This window comes from Argentina silus (genome assembly GCF_951799395.1).
Source record: "Argentina silus genome assembly, chromosome: 20".
Classification (NCBI taxonomy): Eukaryota; Metazoa; Chordata; class Actinopteri; order Argentiniformes; family Argentinidae; genus Argentina; species Argentina silus.
In genome coordinates this window covers 4,607,167-4,622,626 of record NC_139674.1, presented here as the reverse complement: position 1 = coordinate 4,622,626, position 15,460 = coordinate 4,607,167, and the positions used below count along the sequence as shown (strand labels likewise).

At 45.8% G+C, this 15,460-nt stretch overlaps 1 protein-coding gene across 1 annotated transcript in view; it reads right to left on the bottom strand.

Moving 5' to 3' along the window:
- The window catches only part of LOC310820180 (solute carrier organic anion transporter family member 1C1-like), a gene marked incomplete at both ends in the record, with an annotated part of 18,424 nt that extends 5,077 nt beyond the window's left edge, over nucleotides 1–13,347 (bottom strand). Inside the window, 7 exons of the mRNA XM_083691739.1 lie at nucleotides 213–461; nucleotides 1,711–1,809; nucleotides 2,677–2,823; nucleotides 3,051–3,178; nucleotides 4,296–4,428; nucleotides 5,588–5,729; nucleotides 13,189–13,347. Of these exons, the coding sequence (XP_083547865.1) occupies nucleotides 213–461; nucleotides 1,711–1,809; nucleotides 2,677–2,823; nucleotides 3,051–3,178; nucleotides 4,296–4,428; nucleotides 5,588–5,729; nucleotides 13,189–13,347 (1,057 nt within the window). The remainder of the gene's footprint in view (nucleotides 1–212; nucleotides 462–1,710; nucleotides 1,810–2,676; nucleotides 2,824–3,050; nucleotides 3,179–4,295; nucleotides 4,429–5,587; nucleotides 5,730–13,188) is intronic.
- Nucleotides 13,348–15,460: the final 2,113 nt, after the last annotated feature.

The following is a 15,460-nucleotide window of genomic DNA, read 5'->3' as shown; positions in this document are numbered from 1 at the left end:
AACCCATGTACTATGCCTCAGTCATATGGTCACTTCACGACAGTTTCGTTTTAAAATGTTCACACTTAATCTGATTTTTAATCTGGGATTAAAATCACATACAGACAGGCAGACAGACAGGCGGACAGACAGACAGGCGGACAGACAGGCGGAAATTATTGCTTATAATTTCAATACTCCATTCTGAGAATTTGACACAGACGACTGTTTACCTTTGGCCATCTCCAGGAAGCTGGCTGGTTCATCGGCCTGGTACTTGTGCTCCAGGAGAGGGGAGTCCCTGATGAAGCTAGCCCGCTCTGGGGTGCACTGAGCTGGGCCTCGGTTCCCCGGGATGGGCAGGGAGCGGGGCAGGAACCAGAAGGGGATGGCAGATAGCAGGGTGATCACCCCAGCGATGAGGTAGCCCAGCCACCAGGCCCCCACCCAGCGGGCATCCCCTGGGGTGATGGTGATGCTATCTGTGTGTGTGTGTGTGTGTGTGTGTGTGTGTGTGTGTGTGTGTGTGTGTGTGTGTGTGTGTGTGTGTGTGTTTGGTCGGGGAGAATAAAGGACAGTAGTCAGTGAATACATGTAGGAAACTGTCTCAAAACACACTTAGGAAACTTCAGGGTGAGTACAGGATATGATCAGATCTAGAGGAACTCATTACAGTGGCATGATGGGGAAGGAGGGTGGGGTAGGGTGGGGTAGGGTGGGGTAGGGTGGGGTAGGAGGGTGGGGTAGGGTGGGGTAGGGTGTTGTAGGGTGGGGTAGGGTGGGCTCGTGGCCATTGCATTGCATTTCACCCACATAGATTAGGTAATCAAATAAGGGGAGCAGCAGAAACACTAAATACTGAGCATGAATAGTCCATTAAAGCATAATGATTGATTTGGTTAAAGGGGCACCCTGGGATTCGTACATCCTTTTTGAGATACGTGTGGGTGACCTGGGTGACTCTCTCTGTCTGAAATACTCAAGTCGCTCCAGGTGGATGTTGCAAGCCCACATGAGAGACTATCTAAAATCAGCTTACCCTTCCCAATACTAATGTTAAATGGGCAATCTCGGATTGGTCCAACCCATTCATTAATTATAGAAAGCCATTGATTCTTGAAGATTCTTCTTATAAATGCCTCATGAGCTCAGTCCAACTGTCTTAACCCACCAGAACCCAGAATGTAAACTTGTTTTACTCCATTGTTACAACAACGTAATTGTTAACGCATTCTGATCTCATGGATGCGCACCGTGCATGTAAGCCTGGAATAACAACGACTCCAACATGGTCTTCGTGAGAGTGAACTTACTCAGTAAAGTGTTTGTCATTATTCGATTTTAGCGAATCATCCGACCGTGGGACATGGCTCCGAATCAGAAATGTGTGGTGTGCAAGGACTGGGGAGGAAGTGCGGTGGGAGATGATTGGTGCGAGGTAAAGCCAATGGCTATTCGTTAGGAGTTTGGACGAAAGCCATGTTTGATTCATTGTTCCGTCAGACGTCCTGAACACGTTGGGTGGAAGTGTATGGAAATGTGTGGATTACAAAGATAGTCGGTGCTCTACAGGAGAGTGGATGAACTCTGAGAGTAAATTCCGAGGTGAACGTCCCCGTCTCTGTCTCTGTCTAGACTGACAGGCTCTGTACAGTCTGTGTACAAAAGGTTAGAGACAGGGACCAGACAGACACACACACACACAGTTCCCAGTATGTCCCTTTAACTCACCCATGTTGACAAATCCAATGTCCACATAAATCTTTGCACACAGGGATCCAAGTAGGTACCCGAACACAGGACCAACGACTGCTATTGTCTGCACACAGCCTGGAGTGTGACACAGACAGACAGACAGACAGACAGACAGACAGACAGACAGACAGACAGACGGAGGGACAGACGGAGGGACAGACAGACAGACGGACGGAGGGAGGGACAGACAGACAGAGAGACGGAGACACGGATGGACAGACAGACAGACAGACGGACGGACGGACAGACAGACATACAGATGCACACAAGCAAGCATGCACGCACACACACACAAACACACACATGCCCCCACACCCACACACACACACACACACACACACACACACACACACACACACACACACATACACACACACAAGCACACACACACACACACACACACACACACACACACAAGCACACACATACACACAGTGATTATTTTTGACTACCAGCCTGAAACGGCACCATCAGACAGACAAGAGAGAGAGACTGATTGTTCAGTGATTTTCGGAAAGGTCACACAGATGCTATTGCTTGTCTACTGCGTATTGTACATGTCATCACAGAGAGCCAGTGTACTGTATGTATCAGCTGTTGATCAGACGGTCAGTTTCACTTTTACGAGTCCCATCACATGATAAACCATTAACTGTCTTTGTCAAAATTGGTCTACAATTCCATATGTATTGACTGATTATCTAGACCGGTGCTCTTCAATCCTGGTTCAGCAGGTTCACAGGGTGTGCAGGGTTTTGTTCCATCCCAGCCTTAACACACCCCACTGAACCAAAGACAGGCTAGTTACAGTACTGAACATCAGGTGTGATGTTCAACATCAGGTTAACGTAGTACTGAGCTGGAGCTGCTAAGTAAGACCAGGACTGAGGAAACACTGATGTCGCTAGCCACTACAGACCCTTTCTCCAACGGGTGTCTTACCGATGTAAAGTGCGGCGTTTTCCTCTTGAGCGAAATCGTCTAAATAGGAGATTCCCAGGGGCTGGACCGGGGTCTCTCCGATTCCACGCAAGACGTTTCCCAAAAACACATAGATCCACATAGAGAGGTTGGACTCTACCTCGCAACCTAGTGGAACAGGAGAGACAGGAGAGAAAGAAGGAGAGAAGACAGTTAGACTGTTATAATACAATAAATAGTGACCAGACAGCCATTGAAAAATGAAATTCATCCCCATACCCAAATTATCATAAACGTGGTTACACCTCTTGACAAACCAGTTGCGCACGTGTGTGTGTGTGTGTGTGTGTGTGTGTGTGTGTGTGCGTGTGTGCGTTTGCGTGTTCGCGACACACCTGTACCTGTGCTTGGCATCTCAGAGAGCCCGCCACCTGCGGACAGAGCAGCTGATGAGCTCGCTGGACATGGAGAGAGGTTATTGGTTGAATTCACTGACGATCGGATTGACGTTTCGAACTTATAGCTGCGTACAAAACACCAATGCGACTGTTTAGCCAGGGACGTGGGAGAGAGCACCATGTACAGTCAGAGAGGACACAGACATGGAGCAGAGCACAATGAATCAACTTCTGAATGTGTGTGGTGTGCAGCAGTTAAAACATTAAAGCATGATTTACATTCAAGCATGTTAAACGCAACACTCATGGAAAACAAATGAACATTTCATTCAACTTTTGGACGGCCCATTCCGAAAACCGTTATCCTCGATTTTATTTTAAAGCCATAACCAATGACGCATCTGAAAATGAATTCTCTTGAGTTTGTATAGGAACAGCATGAGAAATGTCTCTGTTGCTGCATCTCACAGAATGAAATAAAGCATTGTTAATGATTCAAGTTTAATGAGCAGGCCCGTAATAAGAAAATATAGAACACAACATTCTCTATGAGCTTCAGCAACTACAGTACACCACATAATACCACAGTATTACAGTGTATTCTTACAATGTCAGTCCAAACATGGAATTAGATTGACATTTTGGCAATAGTCTTTAAGAGGGAATAACTGGAACCATGTGATTCCAGGCTTTCTGTGACTAGTTAGAAACAAGTATGTATGCACTCACTCACTCACACACACACACACACACACACACACACACACACACACACACACACACAAACTCACACACACACACACACACACACACACATATACACACACACACACACATATACACACACACACACATACATACGCACACACACACACATACATACACACACACACACACACACACACACAGGCATGCAGACACACAGACATGCACACATCCTTGCACGCACGCACACACACACACACACACACACACACACACACACACACACACACACACAAGCATGCAGACATGCAGACATACACACGTCCATGGGATTCAGGGGTACATTCAGAATTTCTTCATTGAACAGAGACTTCTATCTTCTATCTAACTCTTTGATCTTTTGCATCAAAGGCCCATTTAAATGGCCTTGACAAGAGCATAACAATCACAGGTTTAGAAGTAAGAGGACGTTTTTGTTTTTGTTATTAAAATGTTTGTGTCAGGTAATATGAAACATTATTGTCCCCTCCCGCTCACCGTCCGATGAGGAAGTGAGGCAGTGCAATAATGAACGTGCCCACGGACATCAGCACACAGCCCATCGCAATGACCTTTGGCCGATGGAGCTTCGCCCCGAAGTAGCTGACGAACGCGATCACCAACAGGTTACCTGCGACCAGGAATCAGAAACAAGAATCCACAGCAGTTCCATTTTCAATTCAATTCGTTCAGAAGATCATTGAAAATATATACTTTTTTAAGACATATAGACTATAGATCAGAGGGCAACAGGTCAAGAAGCAGACGGAGAGGGGGGGCGGGGGGGGGGGGGAGAGAGAGAGATGGGGGGGTGAGAGAAAGGAAGAGAGAGGGGGGGGGGGGGCAGGAAGAGAGAGAGAGGGAGAGAGAGAAACAGGGAGAGAAGGGAGAGACGTTGCTTCGTATCAAATCGGGAGGACTCTTTGCTCTCTAACCCAGCTGCTTGACACATGATCTCTGTCCGTGATGCAACAGCCCTGGCTGCCGCTCTACCTCGCCGTGTTACCATGGAAACGCTCCTATGGAAACGGCCGGATGCGCGGTGCCACGTGAGAGCAGCTGCAGTTGCAGCACGAGAGAGAGAGAGACCCCAGGAGTTCCTCCCCTCTGACTCCTGAGTGGACAGGAGTCAGAGGGGAGGAAGGAGATCTAAACCTTCCACTAACCACCTCTGGTCCACCTCACCGCTGACATACTGTGTATACTGAGGTCCTACCTCACCTCCCATTCTGACATATTGTTTACTATAACCTCAGCTTACTTATCCCCCCCCCCCCTCTAATGTTTTAAAACACAGTGCAGCATGCACATAGAAAGGCAGCCTGTACACTCTTTGAAGGGAACCCTTTGGAGAACCATTTTGAGTGCCATGTAGAACCCTTTTGGGTTCCATTTAGAAACCTCTGTGAAAAGGGAAAAGAATAACTCTTGTACTAACTAGAACCTTTTGAGAACCTATTCTGAGACCGTATAGAAGAATGAATAAACCTGGATCAAAGGATTATTCCATGTGGATGCTGTTTCATAACCCAGTACCATGCAGGGCCTGTCCCTGACAGACATCTATCGCTGTGACTCCTGCCATGAGGCCAGATAAGACCTCCATACCCAGCCAGTACTCACGCTGATGATGACAACATAAGAGATTACTTCCTGAGAAGCCTGATCTCTCCCCCACTACCTTGAATACCTCTCTGACCCGTTCACATTTCCCATTCACGACAAAAGAGTCACGGAAGCGGCTGGGGGGGGGGAGGCCCATGACGCAGGCAGTGCCCACCTGTGCTTACCTATTTCAAAGCTTCCGTCAATGACACCTATTAGGTAACTGGGGATGTCAAAGCGCCTCTCCAGCTGCGTTATTGTGCTCTTCATGTAGCTGCCCGACAATGCCTTGGCGAAATAGGCAAAGGACAGGGCCACGAGGAACCTCTGGGTGAGAAAAGAGAGAGAAGGAGAGAGAGAGAGAGAGAGAGGGAGAGAGAGAGAGAGAGAAGAGAGAGCGAGAATTACATGTCTGATTCCAGCTCTACCCAAATATCAGATAAATCAGACACAAGTATTTTAGTTCACCAAATAATGCTACTCATAATAGACGCCTTTCGCTGATTATCTGAACAACACAATATCATTGACCTAATTGCAAGTCAAGAGGGAAAAATAAAGAGAATGAGAGCGAGAGAGAGAGAGAGAGAAAATTCAAACCACTTGTGAATTTCCCCAAGTCTGTTGCTAGCTATAGTAGTGTTGTACTAGTCTCATCAGTTCCTTCATTAACCTATTTACGCTGTATATATAGATATGCAGCCCCATCACAGGAGCAGTGGGGAGGAGAAGAGAGAGAGAGAACGAGAGAAGGACCAAAGAAGGACAGACGGAGAGAAGGAAGCAAAGAGTGGATATGCAACTCCATGTATTGAGTCAGGGAAGGACAATGGGGGGATTAGGGTAGCCTACGTCAGTCTGAAGACGCTAGATCCTCATCCTAGCATGAATGGCTGCTGATGGTGTGACTCAATACTAGGGACTGATACATGAATTCAATTAAATTCATAAATCTTCATTGCCTCAGAGGAAGACACATGGTAGCCATAATGTAGAGAACGTGGTGATGTATATCTATTGGTGAGGACAGATGTGATTTATTACTGAAGGGAAGATGACTGTGAGTGAGCATATCTAACTAACATCAGCGGCACCACTGAGACGATAAGAATTAACATCTCTCCTCTCGACTCACAATTAACACAGGCCTGTCACCTCACAGCAGCATATCACACACCCACACGGACATGGGCTTTCACACGTGCACTGCTTCAAAGACTCCCCAGCAGTATATGCTAGAGAGAGTCAACACTCATTATCCTACAAATACAACTGTTGTTCTGTTCTTCGACGACATCCGTTAAAACCACCCCATACACAAACATTCTTGAAAAGCGATAAACAAATAATATCCCCTTTTGATAATCAATTGATGCGACGACCAAAAAAAATCTATACAAATCCAGTCGCTCGATGTCGGTGATGTTTTAGAGACATTCATGACATGGTTATGTTAGAGGAACATTTCTCTCTGGTGTTGTCACCAGCAGTCAAAATTGTTGACGTTTCTGCAACATGTTGCCATGTGAAAAAAAGAGAGAGAAGTAAGAAAGAGAACAGAAAGAAAGTGAGCAAAATAATAAAAAAAACATACAAATGTGTACCTTGGCAGGCTTCTGAATCTATAAACACACAGCTATCATAGCTCTAGTGTTGTGGTTGTGTGAGTCTGTAACATGGGGAAAATAGTCAGACAAACACCTACGAGCTGCCCCCTGGATGATCCTATGTACCAGACTAAGCCTGGTCTGTTTCAGTTAGAGAAAGAGGGCGAAAGAGTGTGGAAAAGGCCATCCCTGCAGCGATACGTGCATCTGTGACAGTGCTACCCACACTTCTATCACGCTGTGTAATTCCCCAGTCACTCCCTTTTCCTACTCTAAATGTCCTTGTTCGAAAAAGAGAGGGAAGGCAACAATGTAACAAAGGAATGACGAACTGTGTGTTTTTGTTTGGAAGCAGCAGGTTGCATGTGTGAAGCAGGACGTGTGAATGGTCTATTGTACTGATGAAATGACAATGATGTTTTTAGCCAATCCGTCCAGCTGTCTTACAAGCATCGCCCAGTCAACTGTGCGCCCACCACAATGGAATCAAGGTCCCCCCCTTCCTGAGTTCACCACTGGAGCAATGGCCAAAGAGGCCAAACCCGGGTCCAGTTGACCCAAGTGAGGAAACAAAAAGATCCACCTTCTGCAGTCTCACTGCCCCTGTTTGAGACCCACTTATGCCCGATGCTGCCCTGTTCCAAGCTCATAGTGAGTTCCTGGGAGCAATGGCTTGGTCTTTCCATGGAACAGCAGCGAGCACAGATGTCCTGTCAGCCAGTGATTATCAAGATGCAGAAATGGCTATCCTACTGCTAGTTCGACAAGATAGCTTCAACCTCTGAGGTCTCTGACCTGAAAGCAGGAAAACTAATCTCATTGAGCAGCCGTCTGCTATCTCTTGCACCTGAGTTTGACCCTACCACGCAGCTCATCCAAGTTGATGGTCGTCTCCGGCGCAGAGATGTTTTGGACCAGGGCTCCATTCATTCAATTGTCCATGACCCTCTTTACCTGATCACAAAGCTGATTTTTCAAGACTACGACTCCAAACTGCATCACCCTGGCCCAGAGAGGGTACATGCCAAAGTCAGGAGGAGGTATTGGGTAAGCGTTAAGGCGCTATCAGAAATTGTACACGGAGTGCCAGAAAGCATGTGGAAGCCCAGATGTGCTCAAAATGGCCGACCTGACACGTCTAGATTCTGCTTGCTGAAACCACTGGAGGTGATTGTTTTGGCCCCTATGTGATCAAAGTGTATCCACATAGACCTTCTGTTCAGTATAGACACAGATTTATTCCTAATGGCCCTCTGGTGGTTCACATCCCTAAGAGGTAAGCCCTTTGAACTTTTGTCAGACCAAGGGACACATTTCAGAGGAGGAGAGCCTTTGCACAACTGGCAAGCCAGCAAATCCACCTCGCCTCAAATCCACCTAGTGCACCGCACTTTGGAGGGTGCTGGGGGTGACAAAGATGTCTTCTGATAGGGCAGTGGGAGGTATCATTGCCCCGGGTTGTTGAATCAGAGCTGTTAACCCGGAGAAGATGGCGACATAGCCAACTGATAGCAAACAATTTCTGAAAGCATTTCATCAGGCTTACTGGCCTGATCTCCAGTCACACCAGAAATGGCACAAGGAGACAGAAGACATGCAGGTTGGCACTGCTGTCATGAATGTGGATCAACAGTTACCCAGGGCACTATGGCCTGTTGGAAAACTCACCCATGTCTTCCCTGGTGCGAAGAATTAAAGCGAAGGACATCTGTAGATATTAAACAGGTCATTAAAGAAGAGGTTTATGTGAATCGCACAGCAGTAATGTCCTCAGCATGATCCAACCCACCATCAATCTCATCGTTCCATGCGTAAAACTAACTAGGGTAATCCGTTATGCAATCATTCAGGCTAATTTGAGACATTAAGAGATGCCCTGATATCGCCCCTGGCTACGAACAGCCTCTTCCAGTAGGATGTACGTTGGCAGCTGGCCAAAAATGCCTGGAAAACATGAGCTCAATTACAGACATAAACAATAATTCAGCCATAAAACCATAACCAAAGGACAAGAGCTCACTCAAGGGCAAGTTGGAATCCCCAGTAATGTAATTAACAGAGTCCCGTGAAGTACCCTTTCCACAGACGGTTTTACATAGACGGTTTTACATAGGGTTCTTCCACTGGGACAGCTGAACAACCCTTTTGGAACCTTTTTTTCTAAGTGTGTATGGTAAAGAACTAAGATGGCCTGCTGGGGCAGCGGACTAGCAGCCTCTGCCAAACTGTTATTAGGAGCACAAAGGACAGCGGGGTGGCTTTTAACCAAAATAGAGTCTGTCTGCCCAGCTCTCAATGTCTGACTGTCAGTCTGTCTGTGTGTGTCTGTTTGTCTGTTTGTCTGTCTGTCTGTCTGTCTGTCTGTCTGTCTGTCTGTCTGTCTGTCTGCCTGTCTGCCTGCCTGTCTGTCTGTCTGTCTGTCACGGTCTGAGGAAAGGAGCAGCCCACACTACAAGGCCAGACCTCCTGCCTTCTATTCGCCTCTTCCCTTTCACCCTCTCTCCTGCCTCAGCCAAAAGGACAGTCAATTAACCCAGCTAATTCCCACAGGGCAGACCAGAGCCTTGGAAGAATACAACCTTTGTGTTGTCTACAAGCACGGCTTGTGTAATCTCCCTCAACTTTTTCAAAATGGGTCACCCGGCATTGGTTCTCCACGGCCTTCTCCTGACTGAGGGCCAGATCCTGACTCCAGACATGTGAACACGTGTCTCACACACTTTCCGCGAAACCTACTGGGGAGTTAGCCTAGCCTTTCTTTGTTGAAGTTATCGTTTATAGGCACAGATCTGAGATCAGCCTAAATCTTTCCTCAATCAATCCTCATCTTAAGGGTAGATATACAATGTTGCGGGGCGACTACCGGCAGAGATATTTAGGCAAGACAATTCAATCAGCAGCCTTTTGGTCACGTTGCACTGCTGTGCTGCCGGAATCACCAGTGAAACGTCTTGATTGATTGAATGTGAACGACACAAAGCTGACTTTAGATCAGTGTGCAGGGACAACTGGGGTTTTTAGGGTACAGTCATGGTGATCATGGGAGACAGGAGGGTGTCCACCCCATAGATGGTTTCATTTATATTCCCGATGGTTCCGCCTGAGGCCCATGGGCTGACCCGCTGACCAGGACAATTGACCGACCCAGAGTGGCAGACAGTTAATTCAAAAATTGGAAGCAGATGACAACAGCACCGATGTTACCACATCAGCTGAGCCAGGGGGAAGTTTCTTGTGTTTTCTGAGTTCACTCCACTGGTGTCCATAAAAAGTTGGTCAGGCAGTGTTCAGCGTTGATACCTCAGTCATGTAGGTATGTGATGGTAGCTAGGGTCAGTAATGACAGAGGTGAAAGTATGTGAAATATGTGGGAATTTGGTGGTTTTACCATCAAAACTAGTCTAGAGGATAATGGTTAGTTACTCTTTGTGGTTGCTTGCTGCTCCTTTTAAAAAGGCAAAAAAAACTTGAAACCAATGCACTTAACTCTCACGAGACCTGACTTATGTAGGTCACAGCATGTGTCTCTCAGTGTTACATATAACAGGAGAGAGACCCCCACAGAGTGGGATCAGATTATATATTATTCCCCAATCCTTCCTGTAACCATCAGCATGGAAAACACATAACTGACCATAGGTCAGTCTTCTCCAGTGGCAGCCCATGGGGACTCTACCTGTAACAAGCTGGAACTAAAATCACATTACACAAGGAAGTCGCAACCTGACCATCAGCCAAGACCAACATGTGTTCAAAATGCTCTGGAGCTGAGTGTTGCCCGTTATTTGTCAGCCGAGGATTTCCTTTTCTAACATTATCTGGGCTGTTACAGAGAGGACTCAGTAATCTCACGTGCCTAAAGGTTTAGTATCACGTGCTTACACAAGCCCTCTTCAGTAATGACACAGCATCTCTCATTTCCACATATATATATATGCAATTAGGGGCAGTTTAGGGTTAGTGGGCCAATATGTAAACAAATAGCTACATCCTGCAGGCAACACTCTGTAACAGAATACCTCCAAGCAAGACTAATTATGAGAAAACCTATGCCTCAGTGACCTGTAATTAATTGAAGGAGCCCAGTTCGGAATGTCAACCGTCCAGTGTTTGTAACTTAAATCCCTCTGACACCATTGAAACCACAACTAGCAGTCACAGAATTGCGCACACACACACACACACACACACACACACAGACACAGACACACACACACAGACACACACACACACACACACACACACACACACACACACCTAATCGGCTTTCGCTGGCCATATTGTGTCAAAGCTTACAATGCCCTCCTTCTTTCGACCCCTGCAATAAGTTTACTTACAGTGTTTACTGTTAACGGAGCTTTCTGCATGGTTGTATTAACATGTCTATGAGGTGGGTTAAGCAGTTCACATACATGGCTCTTAACATAACAGCTAGTTCCAGCAGCTCAATCAGCAGCACATTTTGTGAGATTTATTATGGGATTACTGTCCAAACAAAAACCCATGCCAGCCACACCCTGAGGGCGAACAATTCTGAGAAACTAAAGTCTTTTAAACGTGTTTGCTAGTGGAACAAACAGTAATATTATTGTTAGCGGCTTTGACACTATTGTCTCATGTCACTCTGATCTCCTCAGCGGCTGGCCAACTTTTATGTCAGGGGGGGGCAGACAATTTTATTACACAGCCCAGTCTTTATTGAGGTATTTAGATGTGTGAGAGAGAGAGGTCTTTGGAGCCCCATGTGATTTATATTTGAGTGGTTGTGCCTTGTTTTGTTTTGTTTACTATGGCAACGCGACATTAGCAGGGATTGACTGACATACTTTCCAGGAGCGTCTGGGGAATACAAAGCAAAAATCCATCACCTGAGAGTGCATGACTGACTGACAAAGATAGTTTATTGGCCATGCAATCAATTCTCATCAATTGTTGGAATGTGGTAGTTTTTGCACACCCCCCCAAGACAACACACACACACACTGCACACACCCCCTCCAAGAGGACACACATGCACACCCCCAAGGGAGAACAGAGCTCTGGGCACAGGGGCACCCCTGGAGCAGTTAGGGGTTAAGTGCCTTGCTCAAGGGCACAACAGCAGTGGTAGGCACCTGGTTATGATGCCAGTAACCCTCCAGTCACCAGCTGACATCCAGCTTCCTCCAGGAGCGGGGATCAAACCAGCAACCTTCCAATTGCTGACTGGCCTCTCTAACCTCCAGGCTACCTGCCACCCCAGACTGAATGTCCTTGCACAGTTTCTTTGATTAGGAATACCTCAAGATAGGATCCTGGGTGCTGCTTACGTATGGCTGTAGGGCTGAAACAGCTAGGGTGATTAAGTTAAAAGGCATTAACTTGTCTAAATATCTTCACCTGCTGAGTGTCAATTGCAAAACATCCTCTATACAGTGACATGAATTCAGAAATGCGGAAAGGTGCACTGAGGGTTTACATAACAGTAAAATAGCCAATACAAAAATACTATTCGAAAAAACCTGCGGGGCCGTGAGTGAGTTTGAGAAAACCCTTTGAAGCAGTGTGTCTTGCATCGTCTCTCTTCCACCCATAACAGAGAGGTCACGGCTGGGTAGGAAGAACCTCCACATTAGCCAGTTAGCCACAACCAAACGCTCAAAACCCTCTCTGTTTGCCTGGTTCTGCACATCAACAGAAACATTCCTACACAAACTGTATCGAAAGGCTGTTTTTACCTAGTGATGTCGAACAGTGTGCTCCAGTACTCAGAGAAAAGAGGAAAAAATGTACTGTAGTTTGTCACACACACACACACACACACACACACACACACACACACACACACACATATATATACTCAGGTGACATGTGGTTCTGTTCCTTCTGTCACAAAGGAGGTCTTACCAGAGGATCTCATATTAAGAGTTGCCCTCAGGCACAGATCTGGGACCAGCTTAACCCACCACAAAACCCTGACCTCAACCATTACAAAAGAAACCCCTAAACTACTATTCCATACTCCTCCTAGTGGCTCAGGAAAGGCAGGGCGTGGCATAAACATGTACCTGCAAGAGGTTGAGATGGTTTTGTATTGAAATGAATGGTACTAGAGGAGAACAGAAAATAGCTGTCCTCCGACTACACCATAGTGCTACCCTAGAGCGTGCTGTTAAGACTACTGCACCCTACTACTGTACCTTCAAGTTGGAGCAGGAGGATCGTCGTTCCCTGGTGGGGGCGCGTCCGTTCTCTGCCGTCCTCTCACCGTTCTCCTTATTGCCTGCTGGCTCCATCCTCGGCAGATAGCTCTCGTTCTCGTTGGGCGAAGAAGTTTCTCTTTTGAAATGTCTTGGCATTGATGCATGCAACTCTGCAAATAGATAATTCAAGCATGTGACCCACTTCTCGTCGTACCCCCCCAGAAAAGAAAATAAAGTGTTGGGTTTGCAGCATACTCCAAAGAGAGACTAAAGCAATTAGATTTGAGAGTGTTCAGAAGGATCGTGGTCCACAGGCAATCCAATTTGAGAATATATGAAACACATACAGTCCTCTATAAAAACATCTCAGAATAATGTATTAACTCTTCAAAATGGCATGTCAGGGCGGAACTATTCATTTGTCACACTTTAGTCAAAAGAATTATAATACAAACGTTAAAGGGTGAAAAGAGGCTGCAATCCTATTATTTACATTCAACACCGATTGATCAAACAACTGTATAACCTGGGATTCTAAATTGCCTCGTCACTCAATGAATGAGCACTATTCACTGGGGCTCAGTTTTGATGAAGCATGGGTGGGACATGTCCCACTCACTTTTTGAAAATGTCATTTTTGTCTCCCTCCACTTTTCATCCAATAGATTTCATTTTCAAAATCATTATAATCATTACAGGATCAGAGGAACAGCCCAGCCTACAAGCAGCCCAAGTGAATCCTTGGAGCCTCGCGATTGCCAAAAAGTCATTTAGTAATAGTTATTAGAAATATTATATTGTTTACTATTGTTTAATATTACATTAATGCACTGGCTGCAGCCGTCATATAGCAGGTACCTTTTCTTTACCACTGTTAGATTCCAGTTGAAAAACGGCATGTCAATCATTCAATATTGGGGACAGAGAGGTGATTTTAGCATTATTGTAAAGGTGATTCGGTTCTGGTCAGCAGTAGGTAGCAAGGAAAAATCTCAGCAAACAAATTTGTGTCCTCGGGACGTCCTAAGTAGGTCTGTTAAAGTCATGTCTACTGAACTTCCATCTCCAGGACATCGTTAGGGACCAAACCGGTACTGTATTACGGTGGTCTTACAACCATCTACTCATGTTTCTCAGGACACTCTCGGGACCTACATGGTCGTGGGTACATTCTGGGGATGTTTTAAGTGCCTCCCCCCTCTATCAACTGAATTATTTCAATTATCGAAATTCATGTCCATCACATTCTGGACATTGAAGAGAGGGAATTCCAAATGAAATCTTAAATGAAATACCTTATTGATATTTGACTTATATCTGTTCTAGTGCTATTTATTATCAATGTTATTGTTATATACTGTATACAGAACTCTTACTTTTCATCTCTGATCAAAATTACTGGACAATTTTTACATTGTTTTTGCTGTCCTCTAAATGACCTACTAGAGGTGCCATGAGGTTTTTTTAAATTGCATAGAAATTCTGGAAATTAGCTTTAAATTGCAAAAAATGTCAATATAACATCAAACCTACATCCATGTGTATACATTGGCCAGATAACCTGTTCTCCAGAGCGGATGCACTCCAACTGGCTGCCTCAAACCTCATGACTATCAAATAGCCTCAGTGCACTCAAATTATACATCTCTAATGGATCTCCATTAGAAACAATATGATACCTGCCCCTCTTCACTGAGAGGTTGATGGACAATTACTAGACAACATACAGTAGTCCTCACTATCTCATGCTATCTGAAACCAGAAACACCCAATGTGAAATAGTCATTATTAGAAATAGGAGTGAGATCATGGAATAGATCTCACAGGCTCTAGAGAAACACCCACAGCCTCCTCAACACACACACACACACACGCACGCACGCACGCACGCACGCACGCACGCACGCACACACCCACACACACACACACACACACACACACACACACACACACACACACACACACACACACACACACACACACACACACACACACACACACACACACACACACACCCTTCCCCTCCCCATCCTTCCCACCAGTCATGTGAGAGCGGATGCAGTAGCTGCAGGGAAGCTCAGCTCAGTGGGCAGCAAGTTCTGGTGTTGATTGCAATGCCTCTGTGTCAACAGTGAAAAGACATCCGCCAGTACTGTACAGTAGAAATGGCCAAAATACAGTAAGTGTATTTAAACAACTTATTGTCGGTAAATCTCTGATCAATTTGTTGGATGGTGACGGTACAAAGTTTGTGAGTCTACTGATAATG